This window comes from Pleurodeles waltl, chromosome 6 (genome assembly GCF_031143425.1).
Source record: "Pleurodeles waltl isolate 20211129_DDA chromosome 6, aPleWal1.hap1.20221129, whole genome shotgun sequence".
Taxonomy (NCBI): domain Eukaryota; kingdom Metazoa; phylum Chordata; class Amphibia; order Caudata; family Salamandridae; genus Pleurodeles; species Pleurodeles waltl.
The window spans coordinates 319,680,490-319,705,624 of NC_090445.1; the positions used below are offsets into that span (position 1 = coordinate 319,680,490).

Consider the following 25,135-nt stretch of genomic DNA (forward strand, 5'->3'; position numbering starts at 1 on the left):
CGCATTTCTCATTGCAATCACATCCCTCAGAAGAGTAAGTGAAATACAGGCATTTACCATACAAGAACCATTTATTCAAATACACAACAATAAAATAGTTCTAAGAACAAATCCAAAATTTCTGCCAAAAGTAATCTCACCATTCCATTTAAATCAAACAGTAGAATTGCCAGTGTTCTTCCCACAACCAAATTCCGTGGCTGAAAGGGCACTACATACATTAGACATCAAAAGAGCACTAATGTACTACATTGACAGAACAAAGCTAATCAGGAAAACAAAACAACTGTTCATAGCTTTTCAAAAACCACACATAGGAAATCCAATCTCTAAACAAGGCATTGCTAGATGGATAGTCAGATGTATTCAAACATGCTATCTTAAAGCCAAAAGAGAATTGCCTATTACACCAAAGGCACACTCAACCAGAAAGAAAGGTGCTACAATGGCCTTTCTAGGAAACATTCCTATGAGCGAAATATGTAAGGCTGCAACCTGGTCTACGCCTCATACGTTTACTAAACACTACTGTGTAGACGTACTAAATGCACAACAAGCTACAGTGGGCCAAGCTGTACTAAGAACATTATTCCAAACTACTTCAACTCCTACAGGCTAAACCACCGCTTTTAGGGGAGGTAACTGCTTTATAGTCTGTGCCAAACATGTGTATCTGCAGCAACATATGCCATCGAACTGAAAATGTCACTTACCCAGTGTACATCTGTTCGTGGCATTAGTCGCTGCAGATTCACATGTACCCTCCCACCTCCCCGGGAAGCCTGTAGCCGTTTAGAAGTAGATCATAAATCTTAAACTTCTGTACATTTGTAAATAATTATTATAAACTCTTAACGTACATACATATTCACTCCATTGCATGGGCACTATTTATAGCAAACAACTCCATCCTCACCCTCTGCGGGGAAAACAATCTAAGATGGAGTCGACGCCCATGCGCAATGGAGCCGAAGAGGGAGGAGTCCTTCGGTCCCGTGACCAAAAAAGACTTCTTCGAAGAAAAACAACTTGTAATACTCCGAGCCCAACACCAGGCAGCGGACTGTGCCAAACATGTGAATCTGCAGCGACTAATGCCACGAACAGATGTACACTGGGTAAGTGACATTTTCATTATCCACAATGGTTGTTGCCTAGAGCTCAACTCCGCTCCACCAAATATTCCCCGTCGTTCTCACAGACTCTCTCTAGAACACACTATTTTATTAAAACAAGAGGTACAATCTCTATTACTCAAGGAGGCAATAGAAATGTTTCCCATCTCAAAGCAAGGGACAGGAGTATACTTGCTATACTTCTTTATACCAAAGAAGGATAGTACTCTCAGACCCATTCTTGATCTCAGACCTCTAAATCTATATATCCTGTCAGAACATTTTCACTTGGTCACTCTACAGGATGTCATTCCCCTGTTACAAAAACAAGATTACATGACCACATTAGATTTAAAAGACGCTTACTTCCACATTCCCATACATCCAGCTCACCGCAAGTATTTAAGGTTTGTAATAGCAGACAACCACTACCAATTCAAAGTACTACCCTTTGGAGTAATAACAGCACCAAGAGTGTTCACAAAATGTCTATCTGTAGAAGCAGCATACCTCAGAAGACACCACATACATGTCTTCCCTTATCTAGACGATTGGTTAATATAATCCAGCACCATTCTAAAATGCACAACACACACAATACACAATAGATACCCTACAAACATTAGGGTTCACAATCAATTACCAGAAATCTCATCTTCAGCCAGCACAAGTGCAATTCTCAAACAAATTCAGCATTAACCTACCCAAATCCACAACGGATACAAGCTTTTCAATACCTCATATCACAAATGTAGGTCAATCAAACTTACACAGTAAGTCATGCAACTATTGGTAATGATGGCTTCATGCATTGCAATAGTACCAAATTTGAGACTAAATATGAGACCACTGCAACAGTGTCTCTCACAGCAATGGTCTCAGGCGCAGGTTTGGTTACAGGATCTACTGTTATTAGACCGCCAAACTTACAAATCTCTTCAATGGTGGAATCACAACAACTTAACAAAGGGATGGGTATGTCAAGACCCAGTGTCACAGACCATAATCATAACAGATGCGTCAGTGACAGGTTGGGGAGCCCATCTCAACAATCTAACGATAACAAGGGGAATGGGACTCAATACAAAACACTTACCACATAAACCACTTGGAATTATTAGCAGTGTTCTTAGCCATCAAGGCATTTCAACCACAGATCGTACACAAAACAGTCTTAATAAAAACAGACAACATGATAACAATGTATTATCTGAAAAAACAGGGGGGACACTCATCCCAATTGTCCCTTCTAGCTCAAACAATATGGAAATGGGCAATACACAATCACATTCACCTGCTAGCAGAGTACATCCCAGGAATACACAATCAGCTAGCGGACCTTCTAAGCAGAATGCAGTAACAAATACACGAATGGGAGATTCACCCACAGGTAGTTCAATATTACTTTCAAACATGGGGAACACCAAGCATAGCCCTTGTTGTAACAAGCGAAAACGCAAAATGCCAAAACGTAGCATCCAGAAACCCACACCCTCAGTCTAAGAACAATGCTCTATGGATCAACTGGTCAGGGATATTTGCTTATGCCTTTCCCCCCTCCCCCGTTAATTCCATTTCTGGTCAACAAAATGCGTCACACTTCCCTCACCATGATACTCATAGCTCCCTCGTGGGCACGCAACACTGGTACACGATGCTCCTAGATCTGTCAGTAGTACCACATCACAAGCTTCAAAACAGACTACACCTGTTAACTCAGAACAGAGGTCCAATCCGGCATCCCAATCCCAGTGTGCTCAGCTTAGCTATTTGGCTCCTGAAGTCATGGAATTTGGATACCTACAGCTTCCAGTAGAATGTATGAACGTTCTAAAACAAGCACGGAAACCAGCAACCAGACAATGCTATGCAAATAAATGGAAACAGTTTGTATACTACTGTCAACCTAAACATTTAAATCCATTTAAAGCATAAGTACAAGATATTGTATATTATTTGCTTTATTTACAAAAAGCAAATCTTGCCTTTTCCTCTATTAAGATTCATCTAACGGCCATATCAGCCTACCTACAAAACATACAGCATACCTCTCTGTTTAGAGTATCTGTCATAAAATCATTTATGGAAGGACTTAAACACATTATTCCATCCAGAACTCCACAAGTTCCAGCATGGAGTCTTAATATTGTACTCACAAGAATTATGGGACCCCCATTCAAACCCATGCACTCTTGCGCTATTCAGTTTCTAACATGGAAGGTTGCTTTCTTAGTAGCAATTACTTCCTTGAGAAGTGTAAGTGAAATTTGCACATTTACTCTAGAAGAACCTTTCTTCCAAGTACGCAAACACAAAGTAGTACTTAGAACAAATCCAGAAATTTTGCCTAAAGTGATTTCCCTTGTTCACATTAATCAGTCAGTGGAATTGTCAGTCTTTTTTCCACAGCCAGACTCTACTGCTGAAAGAGCTCTACACACTCTTTATCTTAAAAGAGCTCTAATGTATTATGTAGACAGAACAAAGGATTTTAGGAAAACTAAACAAGTTTTTGTTGCTTTTCAACAACCTCATAAAGGTAATCCCATTTCAAAACAAGGATTAGCTAGATGGATTGTAAAATGTATTCAAACATGCTACCTTACAGCAAAAGGGCAGGTATTAATAACTCCAAAAGCACATTCCACTAGAAAAAAGGGTGCTTCCATGGCATTTGTAGGAAATATACAAATGGCAGAAGTATGCAAAGCAGCCACATGGTCCGCACCATATACATTCACGAAGCATTACTGTGTGGATGTGTTATCTAGACAACAAGCCAATGTTGGCAAGCAGTGCTAAAAACACTATTTCAAACTACTTCAACTCCTACAAGCTAACCACCGCTTATTTTTTCGAGGAGAACTGATTTTTAATCTATGCACAGCATGTGTATCTGCAGCTACACATGCTATCGAACAGAAAATGTCACTTACACAGGGTACATCTGTTCGTGGCATGTAGTGCTGCAGATTCACAGGCGCCCTCCCCCTTCCCCGGGAGCCTGTAGACGTTGTAGTACTTATTTGTACATATGTATATACATTTGCATGGACATCTTGTTTACTTTTTATATATCTATATTTGTACATACACAATCTTTCACTCCTTACTTCACCCTCCTGCGGGAAAACAATCTAACAAAGGAATCAATGCCCATGTGCACCATCACTGAGAGGAGTCACTCGATCCTGTGACTAAAAAAAAATTACTTCTTCGAAGAAAAACAACTTGTAACACTCTGAGTTCAACACTAGATGGTGAGATATGCACAGCATGTGAATCTGCAGCACTACATGCCACAAACAGATATACACTGGGTAAGTGACATTCTCCATATATATATATATATATATATATATATATATATATATATATATATATATATATTCATTGAAAACTTTACATGCCCCTAGCCATACAAATTCAGCTGTTAGAGTTAGAATTATTTCAGGAAACAGTAGATTGTGCTCTAAGGTAACTATAACTCGTACCAGGCCCTGCGAACAGCCCCTCGCCCCTTAGCCAACCAACCCTCTGTCAAGCAGGGCCTTGAGCAAATGAGCAGGGCTTCTAGGTCATTTTGCGCATTTGCATACTCGTAGTAGTTAACAGGGAAACTGAGGTGCTTTGTTCTTAACAGAAGGTGAAAAACAAAACACTTGTCACAGTCACTATCGAAGATATTGCATTCCGAAAGAGCAACAATGCCTTCACCTCCATCAAGGATTTCAGATAATTTTTCAAAGTGAAACTGCAGGGAAAACACACTTGCTTTGCCCAAGAACAAGAAGTTAGGATGATTTGTACTTTATGGAAGCAGAGCTTCACTGGGGCACCTGTTTTGTTTATATTTGTAAGTGCTTCTCGTTGAGGTTTAATTTCTGTGAAATGAGCATCGGTGCCAGAATGCATCCTGACCTGCTTATTTATCCAAGAAGAGGCCACAATGCCTACCCAACTTGAGTACTTTCTACTGGCTAATTAGTAAGTGCTACCTCGTTGGGTAAATGTATAGTACATATTCCACACTAAAGCTGCATACAGGACGTAATGTCTCCACTGACCATGTGTTTCTGTAATTTTGTTCCTTGAGCGTCTTCGTACTGGTAACATGAATCCTCATGTGGAGAAAACGAGGAGATTACAAAGAGTTCAGTCTCCACCAGACAAGGGTACTTCTGGCTAATGTGATTATTCTTCAAGCGTCTTCATACTGATAACATGAATCCTCATGTGGAGAAAACAATGGGACTACATAGAGTTCAATTTCCACCAAACAAGGGTGCTTCTGGCAAATGTGATTATTCCGCAAGAATCTTCCTCCATACATATGCTAAAAGCATATTTATGTGCAGGGGACTGCGGGGGAAGCCCCAATTCCCTGTGGTCCCTGCGGGCTTCCTGCCTCCAGAAGGCGCCAGCTTTGCTCCCACATCCAGGAAGCAGCAAAAAAATGATGCACCCTCCATGAGGGTGCAGTCCTTTCATCTGCTGTCCTGCCCTCTTGACACTGGGCAGAGAAACAGATGAACACCCTGCTGCCAGCGAGCGGGCACAGATTTCCTGCTTCTGTCCGCTGGGAGTGGGAGTTACTGTTTGATCTTGCATGGTTGGTGCTGTCAAAGCTCCCGCCAAATGAAACCAAACTGCTATATCCCGAGAATGGTCACCTCGGGAGATAGGTGGCGGTCCCCAAGGCCTGGGAGGGAGGCAGTTTGGCCTCCACCCACTTTTAATTTGGCCATGCCTCGAGGAGGTGGTGGTCCCAAGGGCTAATGTGGCCTGGGAGTGGGGGCTGCGCAGTTCCCCTCCCTCTTTTTAACTAGACTGTACCCTGGGGAGGTGGCCTTCCCTGGGTCCTTTAAGGGCCTACAGAGGGAGGCCAAGGTTACAGTATTCCTACCCTGCCCCCTTTTCTTCATTTTTACATTTAACATATGTTACAGGCATCAAGTACATGTGATGACGGAAGGCAGATAATACAAACCTCGTGTGGGTCTGTTTTACCCTTCTTCCTGCCACAGGAAAAAATAAAACTTCTCCAGGCGCACTCTGCGGGACAGAGAGAAGATTTGCCTCCAGGCCAGAGAGGAAAGCAGAAGAAGAGAGCAGCCTACCGACTGCCAATACTTCCTGGTTGAAGTGTGGCTACCAATCAGATATCAGGATGTGGCTGGTCGGGTCCACGGAGGATCCACGCCTCTAGATATACAATTTAGTTTTTTCTGTAAATACTCTAATACTACTGAACAGATTTCACCCTATCACAAAAAACATGCTTTTGGTGTAATTCCATCCAGCGTTTCGGGCTGTAGTTGTGTCTAAATATGCCAATAGAATTTTTGCATGGGTTAAAAGCGTTTTGCCCCCCTCCCCCATTTTTTCACGCCCCCTGCTTGACAGATCATATATATATATATATATATATATATATATATATATATATATATATATATATATATAACCTACTGGACATAGCTAGTAGGTATTTATAGTTAGGACCAACTTTTCCTATTGACAAATCTTTTTTTGTTTTGCTAAAATGCCGTTTGACGAATCTTCATGACCTTTTTAAAACTAGTGAACCTGTTACTTCAGCTGCTGTCTGGAAAGTTTTGGGGTGATTCGTCAAGCTGGGACTGAGAAAAAAGGTGGGAGCCCCAAATGCTTTTTCCCCATGCAGTGTCTGTGGAGATTTTGCAGCTTTTAGACATGAGTACAGCCTGAACTGCGGAACAGAATTACACCAAATTTTGCAGAAAGATAGATTCTGGTCTAGAGAGATCCCTTTTGGAATTTAGTGTAAATCTGTTTAGTAGTTTCGGAGTTATTAAAGGAAGAAAATGGAGATACCTAGGGATGCCGATCCAAAGGTACTTGCAGGCAAAAAGGAAGGCCCTGACTGACTGGCTGCAACCTGAAAGGAAAGTTGCGGCCACTATTTTGTTTCTTGGCTAGGCCCCTGGTGAGAAAACATAGATGAAATCACACAAGGGTCAGGATAGAGGTATCCTGACCCCATAGGACAAATGGAGGGGTCTATGAGGCACCCCTGATAGGCAAAAAATAGCTTTTTTTTTTTTTAGCTGATCTAACATGGGTCACAGTGTGACAGAATACACACACACCTACACCCTCCCCAGCGTAAATCCACAATGGATCTGTGGATCCCAAGGCCAGTGGGGGGACAAAAACCTCCCCCACTTACACCTGATACCCCCGCCATGCATGGCTAAAGACAGTGAGCAGTGTGAGGTTTGCTGCATGCGAAGGAGGGTAGGGCGCAGGCACTGCGGCCAACCTTTGGCCGTGTGCAGCGGTGGTTGTATTAACTTACGGTAATTACATATTACTTTACGTTTAAAAAAACATAGAAATTCACTGAAGAAACCAAAGGTTACAGGAACCTTATACTTAGGTTGATCATTTGCCTACACAAAACCATTGAAATTCAGCAGTTATACTTAGTTATACTGATCTGAAGAAATTATAACTTGTGCCGTTAAGTAACTAGGCCATGAGTGATAGTTCCTTAACATAAATATAAGTATAACTATAACTGCTGAATTTCTATGGTTTTGTGTGGGTAAAAAGTCAACTACCTATAACATCCCCGTAAATAAAACAAAATTGTGTGTGTGAATAAAGTTAGATAGATAGAAGTTTAGTTAGGTGGATTCAGTTGTGCAAGCCCTTTGACGTGCGTTCTTAAAAGGGGGTTCTTTTTAGTGCACATGTACATTAGTTGGTAGTATGAGAACTGCTAACCCACGAAGCATGCAGTATGGGTTACAGTTTGGGGGGAAATTCTGAACATAGCTCAATAGTAACTGAGGGAAAGGCAGATAGGCAATTGCACCAAAGATTACGTAACAATGGGCCAAATCTGAACATGGACACTGAGGTTATGAGTGATGGTGAAAATCTGACCATGTACTAAGGATCTGGGGGCAATTTGGCAAGCGCTTTCATTCTGCAGGTGAAATTATGTTGATGTGTGGCCCTTGGATGAACGCCATCACAAGAAGGGCTAGTATGATTTTGGATGATTGTACTGATGCATGTTCAGAGGCTCTAAATGATAGATAATGGTGAATTGGCGAATCTAAGAGTGAGTCAATGGGTCGATAAAATGATGCTTAGATCCAGCATCCCAATCCATTAGTCCATGTGCTCAGTCACTTGTAATCCATGCACTTAGTCGCTCATCTTTGCTGTCGTGACTCCATTCATCCCCTTACTGACTTATAGCTGCCTTTACCCACTCGCCTATTCAAAGTACCAGACACACAAACCTACCAATCATTGCAGGAGTACTTTCAGTTTTAAGCCAGATCCATTGCCTTTAGCAATGTGTGTTTACGTTTTGTTTATGGATGGAGATTACAAAATAACAAATGGTCATCTGGTTTCATTTGAAATAATCTAATAGATTTCATAGCGGTCACAACGTTTTGCAGATTTTGTAACTGCTACGAAATGTAAATGTTTGCTTAACATGAAATCAAATGAATCATTGCCATTACGTAAACAGGGTGACTGTAGCATGTGTGGCAATAGCTACACATCCTCTGCACACTCCTGCCATCTCCTGTTTGTCTTGGACATTACAACTTGTTTTTCTTCGAAGAAGCTTTGAGTCACAATACATACAGTGACTTCTGTCATAGTCAACAATGTGCAGGAGCACCAACTCCACCTTAGTTTGTTTATCTCGTAGCAGATAGAAGGTGAACGTGGAGTGTACTGTAAGACTACTATGATATGCCATGTGCATTACAAGTGGTAAATACCGTGAATATATGAAACAAGTGCCTTCTTTGCCGGTTCGTGGGTAGGGCAGTGGGTGCATGTGAATTTACAGCACTAAATGCTATGAACAGATGCTTACAGGGTAAGAAACATTTTCTATTGCTGCAAGTATTTTTCTAGATACACATGCACTGCAACAACCTGGTTATAAACATTATTCTAAACATCAGGATCATCTGCCAACTGGCAGCTAGGAGGTACAGTGAGTACACATTTGACTTTATTATGGCAGGTTTGGATGCATTTTGCAATTCACCGTGCAATACAGGTCTTAAAAATAGGATGGCCTTTGTCGGGTTTTGCAAAAGCCATAAAGAGCTGGTAAGTTTTGAGGAAAGACTTGACCCTGTCAATTTAATACATACGTGTCTGTTTCTAAGTTGTGCAACACCCTTTGAGCTACAGAATTGAATTGTAGAAAGAATATAGACAGCTCAATAATTTGGTTTGGTTAATATAGATAGATGATACTTACTTTGGTAGAACATTTGGGTTGGTTCCAGGAACTACTCTGTCCCTATGCCCTTGAATGTATGGTTCCAGAATGGCGAGTACTTGTAACTTACTTTTGCACCTGAGCAAAGGTATGGGTATTAGAAAGGGCCCTTTCCAGGAAGAAACTTTATATTGCAAGCGTGAAGGGGTTTAAAAGGTAGCCCCAGAAGCTTTTTGAGAAATATGTTAAGGTTACACACTGGTACTGGAGGTATTCTAAGAGGTATAATACGCTTTTGAGTCCCTTTATAAATGCCTTAATCACAGGAATCCTGAAGACTTGAGCATTCCATATCCTGCATGTAAGCCACTACAGTACTTAGTGGAGGTGTGTAGAGGCCTTTTCAAGAACTAACCTATATACTAAAATGTAAATTAGCACTTGTATAGCGCACTACTCACCTGTTAGGGTCTCAAGGCGCTGTAATCATACCGCTATGGAACCCCTCCTGGCTTTTCCCTGTGAGGCGCCCACTCCTGAGCACACCCAGGGTGAAGCCAGGCATCCAAGCGCTGTTGGGGCCGTTGTGGAGATTAAGCAAGCTATTACCCAGAGTTGCAGAGTGGGACCCATGAATTAGATTAGGCACCGAGGCGAGAATTATCTGGTCAAGGGGAATTGAGCCCAAGACCTGCCGAAGCGGGACTTGAACCCTGGTCTTGAGCCAGATCTCTGCTTCAGGGTCTGCCGCTCTAACCATTGAGCCACACTTCTCCACTGAAGGTGTAGAAGTTAACTGATTATGTCTTGCACCTTGCCTTTGAAAGGGTGTAGCTATTTGGAAAAGTAGTAGTTGTCAAACCGCTTCCACTGGGCTGCATAACATGCATATGTAGTGGGCCTACGAGCATCATGCAGTTTGGTCAGTACCAGACACTGAGGTGAAGAGGATAATGACAGAGTTCCTTTTAGAAATTCAGTGAAGATTGTGTTAGCAGCGGCTGCTGATTAGACTTCTTAAAGCAATGTTCTTTGTTAGATTGTCGGGTCAGGATAGATCTGCTGATTCTGTTGTGCAGGGTGAACCTTAAGGGAGGCCTGGTATATTGTCTAACGTGATCACACTTTCAGTATAGCTGATAGTGCAGAAACCTAACACTTCCTTGTGCCCCAGCTGTGGGTGCTGCAGTCTGGACACTACTCAATTGTGCACTGCCATTCTGAGATCTTGATGTTTCCCTGGTGGAAAAACTCTAATGCCTCGATTATGTGGCATTCACTTAACGAGTCCATATGGAGGGTGGCAAAGCCGACAGGCTCCTGGCTTGGCCCTCTACCCAGGACTCGACTTGGGCTCCAGTTTCCTACCTGAGAGATCCCATGGAAGCTTTGTTTTTTATGCAGCAGGAGATACTTATGGCCTTTTTCAATTTGTTTTGGTTCCTTTATGAGAGTGGCCCCAGAGTTTCCTGAGCTTGGATATCTGCGTTTTTCAAACATTCTCCCCCTGCCTCAAATCTGTTCTGATCTGCAAGATGACATTGAGGCTTCCACAACACCACAGGTTGTCAAAGACACGATTTGCGGGCTTGCGCCTGGTAAGAGGTCTGGTATGGCCAGCCTTGTGCTGGACTTCTGTCATACAGTATTTGGATAGAATTTCAAGTTATAAATATCGTGAGACCCAAATATTGGGAAAAAAACTGTGATAAAGTATTGTGATGCTGAAATATCTTTGTCAAAAATATCATTTTTTTGGTAAGCAATATTGATAAGAATATCGTTGTTAATATTGTTTTCAATAATATAGTTGTAAAAAATATCATTTTTAAGTATTTTATTGTGTTTTAGTCATATTAATTTTGTCTTATGTTTGTATAAGTGGTATTTTTTTTTAATATAGCTTGTCATTTTAAATGAGTTAAAAAAAATGTAATTTAATTGCTCATAGTAATTTATAGTGTTGTAGCTGGTTGTTAGGTGTTCAGGAGAATAGGGTGGGAAGTTAAGTAATAATTATTCATTAATACATTTTACATAAGTATGTGATTGATATTGATTATTTATATTATGTAATACGGATTTATTTTACTTTTATTTCATGTGTTGGCTGCTGGGTTTGTAGGGTATAGGAAGGGAAGTTAATTAATAATTAACAAATTATTATTTATTATTGAATTGATTCTTATGTACATATATAATACTGAGTTGTGTTGTCTTACTTATATTTTAGTTGCTAGGTTTGTGGGGGTGTAGGGTGGGAAGTTAATAATTAAAAAATAATTTGTAATGTAAAAAAATATGTAATGCTTTATTGTAAAATTGGATGTTTATTTAATTGACTATTAATTATGTAAATTGTGGAATAATGTTATCTGATAGGGGATTTCCATGCATAAGTGCTGAATAGTTCTGCCTGCCTGTGGGGACCCCGGAACACTTTCCTCAAAATGTCTTCTTAAGTGTTGATGTTCCCCTTTCTTCAGGAAGGCCTGTAATGTCACTTAAGAATGTCATTATGCAACCTAAAGGAGAGGCTACAATGGTCAAAATTCTTCATCCTGTTTGGTTGAAAAAGGTACTGCAAGGTAGATATGCATTCAACTGCATGAACACTTTCAAGATTTCACAGAAAAATCTTTCACAAACCTTTTTGTAATGTTACAGAAGGACAAAGAAATGCAGGGCAGTGCAGCCCATAGGCTGCCATTATACAGCAAGAATATGAGACTGTACCTTTAAGAGCACAGGGGTGTGGAATTTATTAAAATATCTACTTGTCCACGGGACAGGTTGCTTCTCAAATCTACTTGTCCTGTAAAAAGATCTACTTGTCCCTTTGGTGCCATGTAGTGTGGCGCCAAATTATAGCAGCAATCTCATTATGTAAGAGCTCTGATAATAGCCTCTCTGATTATGCCAGGGCTACTACCATAGTAGGGCTTGAATACTTGCAGTTTCAATCCCTACTGTAGCAATTTCCTTATTTTTCCACCTTTCTGCAGATCTGCATACTGGGGCTGGAGGAAGCAGAAAGCAATAGTTCCAGGGCTGGAATGCCTTTGAGTCTGCAAACCTACTAACCTGCATGTTTTAAAGATTTTCACCAGCTTCTCTCTAATATTTTCCCATAATAAGAAAGGGTGGACATTTACTCCTGACAATGGCAGGATTAGAACTTCTTCCAGGGTTGGGAAGAAAGTGGCTGGAGGGAAAATGAACTTGCAAATGCTCAATAGATTTTCACATGAGCAAATCTACACATGCGTATTTACCCATGCTAAAATACAGTTCACAAATATTTTATAGGGGTACGACATATACCATGGGTGCACTTTTGTGACTTTCTTTAAGAATTTGGGGCCACATGTAGGTAGGTTCAGATTTGTGACCCGCAAATTGCGAGTCGCAAATCCGAATGTAGGATGGTGTCCCTGACACCATCTGTGATTCGCAAGGGCTTCGCAAATGCACACCTCATGAATAATCATGAGGTGGGTCGCAATTTGCGACCCCCTTGCGAATGGCGGCCTCACAGGGATGGTGGCCTGCTGGAGACAGCAGACCACCATGTCTGTGACTGCTTTTCAATAAAGCAGTTTTTTGTAATGCAGCCCGTTTTCCTTAAAGGAAAACGAGATGCATTACAAAAACGAAAAAATGAAACGTTTTCGTTTCATTTTTTCAGAGCAGGCAGTGGTCCGCAGGACCACTGCCTGCTCTGAAAAAATGTTTACAGTGACATTCACAATGGGGAAGGGGTCCCAGGGGGACCCCTTCCCTTTTGTGAAAGTGTTAGCACCCATTTGAAATGGGTGCAAACTGCCATTGGTTTGCGCCCGCATTCGCAAAACAATCCTACGTTGCACTGCGAGTCGCAATTAGGAAGGGAACACCCCTTCCTAATTGCGAGTCGCAAACCCGTTTTGCGATTCGGTAACGAGGTTACCGAATCGCAAAACTGGGTTTGTGCATCGCAATGTGCTTTTTGCACGTCGCAAACAGCGAAAGTCGCTGTTTGCGACATGCAAAAAGCTACCTACATGTGGGTCTTGGTCCCTAATTAGGTCTGGTGTTAACAAAGACATTTTGTTTTTATTAAACTTCTATTTCTCTCTCTTTCGGCTGGCTTTACTGTGAGTGATCGCATTCTTCTCTTCCACAAGGAGCATATTGGCACACAAAGTAGTTTTGTTCAGTGTCAGGAACTACAGTGGCAATCAGTGACGTAACGAAACTGGAGGGTGCCCCTTTGCAAAGAACATGGAGGAGCCCCCTCTCCAGACTCACTCAGGGCAGGTGCTGTGCTGAAGGGGCCCCCTGGAGGGCGGCTGCGGGGCCTTTGTTATGCCACTGGTGGCAACATGTGCTTTTAGAGTTCAAAAACGTTTTGGGTTTTTTTTGCCAGTGTTTGTTACAATGTTGAGGGCCTGGTAGCTCCCACAACAATAAAGTGTTACAAAAGCCATGTCAAAACAAGACACGCATTGATGAAGCTAAAAGACTTATAAAAATATGTCAGATCAGTTGGCTTTGTCAGTGTTTGTTTATTTTCATGCTTCTCATAATCGTGTTGAAAATGGTTACACTGATTTTCCATTAGAAATATTTTTGGGAAATACTAGCATGCATCAAAACATTTTACTAAATGACACTTCATTTGCATATAATCGGAGAGCATTCTGGGAGCATTATACTTAGCCTCATAGCCTAAACTTTTCAAACATGTGTATACACGTTTTTTTTTGTTTTTGTACTGGAACCAACGTCAGTAGTGAAGTGTGACCTTAAAACATTTATTTACAGCACTCACCCTAATAGTGAAGGTTTTCAAATAATGAACCATAAATACAAGTTCGAACAGCATTATCTTTTGGAAACACATTACCTCAACTGCAGAGAGTTCCACTCTCTGTAAACAGGCAGCCAAAGGGTTTGTGCTGCAGGGGGTTGGGCCTACTTGTCCCAAGGACAAAGTAAACATAAAAACTTGTTGCCCTTGACCCCAAACAAGATGTCCCAGGCGTCGGGCGATAGGAATTCCACATCCCTGGAGCATTTGGTCCTCCCATATCCCATCATGCTTAGCAAGAGGGATTTACCTCAGTTCTTTTTTCCGGCTCCTGCTGACAGGACCCTGAAGCATTAAGCACCACCTATTTACAGGTTTTTTCACAAAAATGTCTGGTCAAATACTATTGACAACACATTCACTCTACGGTTTTTCATTTTGCCTGACCATTTTCTGTCATTATTTGCTAAATTCTGACAGATATTTAAGGTATTTTCAATCTAAATGCCTTCACTTTTTGACAAGTGTCCTCGCTGTGGGACTTGGCCGAGGACCAAAATTACTACCAATACTTATGACTATCATGGAAATACCCCTACTAGAGAACCGGAGTTACAGGTAAGAACCTATTCCTTATATTTTAGGTGTGGCCCACTGGGTTTGTAGGTTGGGAAGTTAAGTAATTAACAAACTATTAAATATGTAATTCATTATCAATTACGTAAATTGTGTTATACTTATTTTTTTTTGCTATATTGCAGGTATGTGTTGGTAGGTTTGTAGGGGTTTAGGATGGCAAGTTAATTAAGTAATAATTTAATAACCATTATTTTTTAATTGAACATTTTTACATTGTTTATGAATTTTGTAAATTGGTTAATTTTTTTATATATATATTTTATGTTAAGTAATAATGTTTGTATTAAGAGTTTTATATTTTTTCCAAAATCATAGGGCTATTCAAATATGTAATGTGTTTGAAGTGAAGAGTGAAGTAGTTTACCTACTGTTGCTTAGACTAGAGTGAGAATTGTATATTTAACCTCTCCAGAGTCTACAGCTTTCCCTATTTTTGCACAGACTGGAGTGTGAATAGTAAATGTAAGACTGGAGTGGAAATAGTAAATGTAACCCCTTTAAAGTCCACCGCTTTCTCTACCTTTGCACAGACTGAGTGGCAATAGTAAATTTTACCCTTCTGAAGTCCAATGTTTTCCCTACTGTTGCACAGACTGGAGTGGAAATAGTAAATCTTACCCCTCCGAAGTCCAGAGCTTTCCCTACTGTTGCACAAACTGGAGTGAGCAGACACCTCTGAAGTCCAACTCTTTCCCTACTATTGCCCTGGTTGCAGTGGGGATAGTACATCTGATCCCTCCAATATCCAACACTTTCCCTACTGCTGCTCTGTTTGAAGTGGGAATAATATATTTAACCCCTTCAAAGACCTCCACTTTCTTTACTGTTACTTAAACTGGAGTGGGAATATTATTCCCAGTTGGCTATACATTTCCTTAATATCGGTTAAATATATATCTTATTAATATGTGTTTATAATTTTAATTGTATAATGTTTGGTTATATTTTATAATTTTTTTGTAGACGTCTTTCTTTGATTTTTAATTTTGTTTTATTTGTTTGGTAATTTAATGTTTACGTGAATTGTTAGTATGTTTTATGTTTCATGTACAAATATGTATATATAATGTGCATTTTATAATAGGTCATTTAAAGAACTATACAAAAAAAATAAAAAGTAAAATCCATGTTTTAAAAAATGCTATTGCATTATATATACGTATATATACATATCACCATACACATATATATGTGTTTATACAAGTATATATTTGTATGTAGTATTAAATATTACTGAGATGTATTTATTTATTATATTAATAGTCTATATAAAAATATTTAAGATTTACTACTTTAATCTACATATATATATAGATATATATATCACCACACAAACTTGACACACGGTCAACGACGCGGCACTCACAGGATTGTCAATTCTTCATTTTAATGTGCAAAGATGATACCTCCAACAATCTGATTGTTGGCGGTATTATCTTTCCACATTAAAATGAAGAATTGGCAATCTTGTAAGTGCTGCGTCGTTGACAGTGTGTCAAGTTTGTGTGGTGATTAATTAAGGGAAAGGTCCTTCCCTGACGTGGGCACCGACGAAAAGAGCGCGCCTCAATTGGGCCTTTTTGGAGAAAAAAAAAAAAAAAAATATATATATATATATATATATATATATATATATATATATATATATATGTCTGTGTATATATATATATATATATATATATATACATATATATATATATATATATATATATATACATATATATATATATATATATGTCTGTGTATATATATATATGTATAATAAAACAATATTCTGTATTTTTAACAATATTAGTGTGAAAATATATTTGTGTACTTAGCAATGTAAGAATAGGGACACAATATTTTTGTAAACAATATTTTTGACACAATATTTGTGTTCACCATTTGGTGATTTTGGTATTGTCATACTTATGCAGATTTCATAGCCTCTAAATATCCACATTATATGAAGCAGCACTAGAGGAGTGATTTCTCCCCCAATTACTCAAAGAAGCCTGATGATCTATCCTCCTATAGACCCATCACCATTCTCAATTCTGACTACTAAATCTTTAGGAAAGTCTTGGCCTCCCACTTACTATGGGTTCTGCCCCAATTGATTAATCTCAATCATAATGGGTTAATTCCCTGCAGTAGTACCTCTTTGAACCTAACATGTCTTTTTTTGGCTCCTTGAGGCCACCAATTCGACCTGTCCATATTCTGCCTTGCTGAGTTTAGACCACAAGAAAGCCTTTGACACCTTATGATGGGACTACCTTTTTAAGGCCTTTAAACAATTCGGTTTTGGGGCCAGGACCATGCGCCTCATAAGATTGTTATACATCACTCATCCTACAGCGTGGGTATGTACAGGTAAACGTATTTCTCAATCAATTGTGGTTGGTAGTGGGGACTCTACAATGCCCTCTGTTCTCCTGCTCTTTGCTTTGGCCATGGAGCAGCTAGCGGTGAGACTTGGGGCATCCCACTAGCAGATGGAATGCAGCCTATATCATTATACATCAACTACAGCCTTATCTATCTCAGAGACCTTTGGGGAGATGATTCTTGTATTGCCTATACCTTTGAAGACTTTAATGCTTTGTCCAATTGCCTCTCCAATACATTTAAGTTATATTCTGATGAGACCTAACTTGATCGCATCTATTCTACTACTGTGACCTTGAAGTTATTGCTTATCCATGTCTTGTTTAATTTTAGAGAAATACCAATAAAGTTTGTTTTAAAAAAAAATGTCAATGCAACTCACCCTCATTTTGCTTCTTCTGCAGCTGCGAGACTGCTTAGACCATGATGTCCTTGATCTCTTCCACAAGAAGTTGACAGAACGCACCTTGATGAAGGACCCAAAGTTTTTGTGGTGCACCCATGTAAGCCAGTCTGTGGTGTGTGAGGCTTTCATTTAACTGCGGCGGGGTTGATATGAAGTGGAGGGCAGCAGTCAGTACAGTGAGTGTGAAGATAAGGATCCTGAATGGAGTGAGTGTGGAGGTTGGTGGTTCAGAGGTAAGTTTGCTAGTAATTGGGAAGGTGGGGATTAGAGTCTAGTCGTTCTACAATTCTAGGGTCAGAGTGCAGTGAGAAGTTCAAGGGTAAAAGTGCGGTGCGTTTGGCATGCTTTAGGGGCGAGGTGCTGTCGATAAGATCTTCTTTTTTCCTTACCCTCTTGCAGTGCTCCTTTGGGTTTATATATGAGCGGGAGCAAATCGAGGCACGATGTCCCCAGTGTCAGAAGAGCTTCTGCATCAAGTGCAAACGGCCGGTGAGTAACCTGTGCTTCCCCCTCACTGGTTATCACGCATTTAGGAAATATTGTGGAATGCATGGGGCTGTAAAGAAATATGTAGGACACTAGCCTTTAGCTGCACTAAAAGGTGTAAGGGCATTCGCTGTGGGGAGGCTGCAGATTATTGTGAATAAGTGCTAGCTATAAGGCAGAATAATGCTTGCAGCGGAGGAGCCAGAGGATTTGGGGAAGGAACACTGCCTGTACTGGATGGTGATGGTGTAGTAGTGCTGGCTGTGGAGCAGCACAACATTATGGTGTAGGAGTGCTGTCTGAAAGGGAAGGTGTAGTAATGCTGGTTGTGAGAGCATCTGTGCATGATATATATAGGTCGGAGGCGAAAAAGGAAGGTGTATTGATGTTAGGTATTGGGGAAACAGCAGGTCTTGGTGTGGGAGTGGTGGTTGTAACTGCAGGTATAGTAATGCTGGCTGTGTTTGAGCTTTTGGGTATTGTGCAGCAGCCCTGGCTGGAAAGGAAGGTGGAATAACATGTGGGGACGCAGTAGGTTACGGTGTCCTAGCACTGGCTGAAAAGGCAGGTGTAGTAACACTGGGTGATATGGGAGCTATCTTTTTTTAGCAGCCCCAAAGAGAATATTTGAGGTTAGGCATTTGGGTTTACTTCCAGAAAGGCACCAGCGGTTTTGGGGACTCCCCTTTTAGAAGCCCGTGTTGATAACAAAATGCAGAAAATTACAGCTAAGTAAAACACTACAGCAGGAAGTCCTCTAGAGTACCGTGATTATATTTTCTGATGCTAGTTTTATAATCATACAACTAAATCAGTTTATATTTTTAAACTTTTAGCAATGTGTTGGTTAAGCTCTTCAGTGTCCTCTGTTTGCCTGCTATGTTGTCCATGTTTTGTTCGAATTCTTGGGGCAGCCCCTGCCTTCACATATAATTGTTTCCACCAACATGCACCAGTCCATATCTTTGCTCCATTTGTTACGTGTAGGGGTCCCTTCAACCCCATATTTACTGGCAATATTTAGTTTTGCCACAGCCAGGCCCAGACCGATCCAGATTTTTTGATGTCTCATGGTTGAGTCTTCGCCCACAATGTTGAGCAGGGTCTGTTTCAGCAGGTCTTCTATGTGTATTGTCGACGTTCTTGTCATGCATCCCACTATTGATTGCCAGTACACCTGTATAGCTGGACATTCTCAAATTATGTTATAGAATGACCCCAGTGTTGTACAGCCTTCCAGGCACTTGTCAGTGGATGCCCTTCCCATCTTTAGTAGGGTTGTTTTTGAGCATATGTCTTGTGCAATAAGCTGCGTTGGATCACATTGCCACAACCTAAGGGCCTTGCAACACCTCCTCCCCCTTTTCCTTCCTAAAATGTTCCAAGGTTGGCCTCCCTAGCCTCTTTCAGTGCGTGGAGATGATCTGGGGAGTTATTTACAACTTGCCTGTATGGTAAGGAAGTAACCCCTTTGATTAGTAGTTCTGCTAATACTCCCTCCGGTAGTAGTGAGCAGTCTGGGATCTCTGTCTCTGTTGGAATGCCTGACGTGGAGATAGTGGTATGTCTCATTCCTGGCCAGTTGGTAATCCTTTTGGAGTTTCTCCAGGGGGACCATGCCGCCCCATAGGTCCCCAGGTTTCGAGTTCCACCTGGTAAACCACTTGAGGCTCCCCACGGCAGCTAGCTGCTTGTTATCCCATTTTTTTTAACACAAACTTTATTGTATTTTGTTAAGGCATAACCATACATGTTATTTCTACAATCTGATTTGCATGCATGGGACTTATAATAAAACATGTTGTTCGCTTATGTTGTAGTCATAATGAATAAACATATATATATATATATATGCACATATTAAACAGTAAACCTTGCCCCCACCAGCTCACCCCACCCCAACTGTCACGTCAGCCGATTGTGAGTATAAGTGTGTAGGATACAAGGGAGGAATTAGGAGAGTGGATCAGTGTGCGAAGAGATGTGTGGGAGATGCTGATCTCACTCATGTGAAGGGGAGGGCTGCAAATCTGGTAACGCCTAATCTAATCTGAAGTTTGATAATGTTAACATTTGAATGATGGGAGTCGTCAAAATACCTCACGCCTCTCTGGAGGATTACATGTTACATAGTAAAGGTTGCTAATCCGATGAGGTTGTTGTGCTTGGAACCCTTCTAAAAGAGCATCTCATTCCATGGAGATGGGTTTCCTGCGGAGACCTTGATATTCCTCATGATGCAGAGCGCTGCTTTCTGCAAGGCCCCATTCTGTCACTCAGTCCCTCCATGTTTCTAACTTTGGAACTGACAAAGCTATCCATCGGCGTTTGATAAACCGCTTTGATAATAATAGAGATAAATTGGCAGTGCTTTATTACTTAGGAGCTTTCGGTCGGGGATGTAGACCGAGTAGACATTGTATGGGTGTGTTCCATTGATCTAGCCCTGTTACTTAAGTGACTGCCCTATACCTGCCAAATACTGAGCGAGTCGGGCACAAGTCCATAACTTGTAAGAACTCTGCTTCAGGGGCCCTGCAACGGGGGCAGTCGGAAGAAGCGGTGGGGAATATACTTTGCTAGTTTATGTGGCGTTAAGTATGCTCTATACAGGAAATAGAACTGGATTTGTTAAAATCTTGAAATACAGGAAACCTGTTTAGGATATTCCAGTATTCGTCCCCATTCTTTGTCTTGATTTCACGAATGAGGTCTGTTTCCCAAGTGTGCTTCAGTGAAGTTAGGGGTGCCGTAACACGCACTCTGAGCTCGCAGTAGCGCCAGCTGATAAGGTGTCGGCCATGTCCCATAAGTTTTAGAAATTGAAGCAGTTCATAGGCTTCAGGTTCTCTCCTGTCCGTGGCCCAATATTGGAATATGAATCGAATTATGCTGGCATGGTTTATAAATAGTGTCTCAGGAAGCAAGTGTGATTGCACAAAATCCACATGTGGTATTAAAGTTCCATCTCGGGATAGTTGTCTAACTGTTGTCACTCTCTCCCACGGGTCCAGGCCTCGTTTTGTTAGTGTCCTGGAGGGTGTCGGAAGCCCGCAGAGGGATGTTTGGTGTGGATGGCTCAGTCAGCGCAGGGTACCTAAGTGCCAGCTTCCAATAGGCTAAGGCTATCTCGAGCAAGGGAAGACTTGCCTGCAGACTAGTCACTCCAGGGCATAGCTGTCTGTGTAGAAGGCCTCTTGCAATCTGTGATTTGGAGTATCCCACTTCCGTTAAGTTGTATCCTGCTAACCAATACGCCAACCATTGTAACTGGCCCACTATGCAGTATGCTTTAAAATCGAGGGCACTCAATCCATCCTCTGTCGGGGGAAGTTGTAACTTAGCGATGCCTACTCTGCGACGCCCCCTACTACATGCAAGGTGTCCCACCATCGTATTCAATGAGCAAAATATCTTAGCCGGCGCTAACACATGGATGTTGACAAAGTAGTACAGGAGCCGGGGCACCATTACTATTTTTGCCAATGCTAATTGACCACTGACTGATAGAAGCTGTGTAGTTCAAAAAGCAGTTAGTGATTTAAGTGAGCTAATCAGTCCCACAAGGTTCCCCTCAAGGAGGTAATCTGTGTCCTGATAGACGTGTATACCCAGATAACAAAATGTACAGGCAGTGACTCCCAGACTCTTGTCACCGAATTGTGGTGCCTGGCGAGTAGCATTAGCACTGAAGTAAAAGGCGTAGGACTTGTCTGTGTTTATGGATAGACCTGATAGGGACTCAAATGTTGACAGCAGGAGCAGCATATTATGCAGCCCAATACTTAGGTCTCGAAAGTATAGGATCATATCAATGGCATATGAATGTATCTCCTGTCCCACCGGTAAACCCCATCCCATTGATTCCTGTCAGATATGTTGTGCTAGGAGTTCTAGCGCCAGAACAAATAAAGGTGGCGATAGTGGGCAGCCTTGTCTGGTTCCTTTTAATTTTATATGTGTCAGCAACATATTGCACTGTTTTAGCTCTGGCCGTTGGGACAGGAAACAAAAGAGCAATACATTTTATATAGGACTGTGGAACACCAAGGCAAACTAATGCTGCCTTCATATAGTCCCATCCTAAAGTATCAAAAGCTTGTCGTATCTAATGAGATGCAACCTGCTAATGGGTATTGTTTGTGAGATGCAGTCATAAGTTGGAAAAGCCAGCAAATATTCAAGGATGTGTTACAGCATAGGATAAAGCCGTTTTGATCTCTGTGTATTAATCTTGAAAATAGAGGGAGAAGTCTCTGTGCTTGGATCTTACTCAGAATTTTGTATTCAGTGTTTGGGAGAGAGAGGGGTCGGTACGATGTGAGGTCAGTAGGTGATCTAACAGGTGTCAGCAGGGACGTGACCACTGCCTCTCTGCTAGATGGAGGCAGCGTGCCTACTTCTAATGAAGAATTATAGAATTTTTCAAGGCGTTACACTAACCGTGAGGTATGTGTATGTGGAATTAAACTAACTCTATTGGAATAGAATTTCACCCGCCATTATAGGTGCACTCGAGGCTTCTCTCTCATCCAGCAGCACTCAAGGGAGCACCGCTGTCTGTAGGAACACCTCCACAGCCGCTGGATCCTGCACCAGTAGGGCTGTGTAGAGTATTGCACAGTGGTTGCAAAACGCCTCATTTATAGTCAGTTGGGTATCTAGTAACCACAGTCTGGGTCATGAATAGTTAGTTTAAGTGTATGTATAACATAAGACCGTAATAAGCTTGCCAGCAGGGGTCCTGATTTGCCAGCCTTAGTATGTACTTTCTGGGTACAAGCTTTGTAATTGATCATGCAGAGCCTTTCTACCTGTTCAGCGTAAGTGATATGGGCCTCTTGTAACGCTTCCAAGCCTTGATGTCGGTGCACACCTTTGCCTCTAGAGGACCCAACTTGTTCCCTGGGTGTGTTATTTCCCACATTGCCTCCTACCTGACTCCCACCACCACACCATTTCAGTGAAGTAGGTGTCTATTATTTAGCTGGTTGTTATCCCATAATGGTGTTTCTGCAGTGAGTTTTCCTTTCTAGCCAAGGTATGATGTGGCCTGCTACCAGAGTGAGACCACCTTTGTGGTCTGAGGGGGAAGGCCAATCGGGGGCACCTTTCAGTAGAGCACAGCAGGGTAGCCTATTCAATCCATTTTGTATCTGTTTATTCTCACCTCTGTTTCGGCTTGGTCCGCATAGGCCCAGGCATTTACAACTGTCAGTTGGGCTACCCAGTAATATTTGTGGATATCTAGTAAAGCTATTCCCCTGTATACACTGCTCTCATCAGTTTCCTCATTGTAGTTATGGGGGGCACCTTTGCTTCCAGTTTTTAAAGAATTCTGATGAGTCCCCATAATGTATGTTGTGGAGTACATACAAGGATCTGAGTATAGACATAATTGTAAACTTTGTAGCCCTTGTGGCGTATAGTGACAGTAACGCTGCCTGTTCCCATTCACTATTCAAATTCCCACCACCCAGGATACTCATCACATATTGAGCCTCGTACTCCTATTGGACATAAAGCCTGCCTGGCCAGAGTGTACAAGTGTACAGAGTGTATCATCACCTTCTTAAGCCTGGTCACCATTATCTTGACCAATATTTTGATATCTGCAATAAGCAGTGAGATCGGCCTTTATGAGGTGCATTGCATTAGTCACAGGTTTACCCTCCTTCATCGTAACCACAATGGTGGCTAGTCTTTGGTCAACTGGAAGTTGACCCGCTTTTTTTGTCTCCTTGTACGTATGTAATAGATGTGGCAACAGTTTTGTGGCCGGAGAGCCCAGTAGGCCCGTTAGCTTTCCCCAGCTGTAGAGCTCTTATCGTTGCGGCTATTGTGCCCGGCTCTATTTCTGCCTCTGGCTCTTGTCTGTCCTCTATGGATAGCTGGGGCAGTTGTAAGTCCCTGAGCAGGGCATTTCTCTCTTTAGTTTCTTTTTATCCCCAATACCATGGACAGGGCCTGTCCTCATTAACGTTTTGTAGGCCTCCCAGAGTGTGAACACTGAGTCAACTGTTCCTTCATTGTCAGTGAAGTCAGTGTTTTGGTCGCAGTCCTGTCAATACCTCATCGTTTTTGAGGCACCAGAGGTTAAGGGCCTGATTTAGGTTGTGGCAGAGGGGAATACTCTGTCACAAATGTGATGGATATCCCGTCTGCCGTATTATGATCGTATTACATCCTATGGAGATCAAAATATGGCGTATGGGATATCCATCACATTTGTAACAGAGTATTCAATCCGCCAAGATCTAAGGGCCGGATTTAGAGTTTGGCGGCTATCCTGTCAGCCTTATTACCATCTTCATAGGCTATTATGGGATCTGATACGGCAAACAAGATATCCGTTACGTTTGTGACAGAGTAACCATTGCCACCAAACTCTAAATTAGGCCCAAAGTCGCCATTGTCTGTCTTCACTTTCAGCCTTCCCATTAAACTCTACCAAGGTGAATGCATGATCAGAAATGCCCCTGGCCGCATTTCGGGTCCCTACAAAGCTATTGCTAGATCTGCGTTTTGTAAGGAGATCGCCAATGCCTGAGAAGCTACTATGGGCTTCAGAGTGATGTGTATTGCTTCCTCTGGAGATTATGGAGCCTCCAAGTGTCCACCAAGCCCAACGCTTCCAGTTTTCCCTTTTCCTGGTTGAAAGCTTATCTAACTCCTCTGGTGCCACTTCATTGATATCACTTCCTAGTATTAGTGTTCTCACAGGGAGCTGTAGCAGCACTATGCCTGTCTTGGGGGAGGCAGTCATGTGAAGTTGTGGTGGGATGTATATTGAGTAGAAGTTGATCGCCAACCCATCCCATTGCCTGATCTGTGCAACATACCTCCCTTGTGGGTTTGTCTAGGTCTTACCTGGGGTGTAGGGTATTGATTTACAAATCAGTATGCCAACCCTCTCGAGTTTGATGTATAGGCAGTATGTGCTAACATATTGTAGCCATATTGGTCTACGGCACTGTAGTGGTTTCCTTTGAGGTGGGTTTCCTGGAGCATTATGATTGCTGGGGCATGCCCCTTAAAATATTGCAGCACCACTCCTCTCAAGTCCTACTTCC

General features: G+C 41.7%; 1 protein-coding gene across 8 annotated transcripts in view; it reads left to right on the forward strand.

Annotated features, from left to right (window-relative positions):
• RNF31 (ring finger protein 31) overlaps positions 1–25,135 on the forward strand; it is a 274,072-nt gene that overhangs the window by 168,731 nt on the left and 80,206 nt on the right. For all 8 annotated transcript variants that reach the window (XM_069238140.1, XM_069238137.1, XM_069238139.1 and 5 more), the window contains exons 14-15: positions 17,575–17,673; positions 17,976–18,065. In XM_069238140.1, the coding sequence (XP_069094241.1) occupies positions 17,575–17,673; positions 17,976–18,065 (189 nt within the window). The remainder of the gene's footprint in view (positions 1–17,574; positions 17,674–17,975; positions 18,066–25,135) is intronic.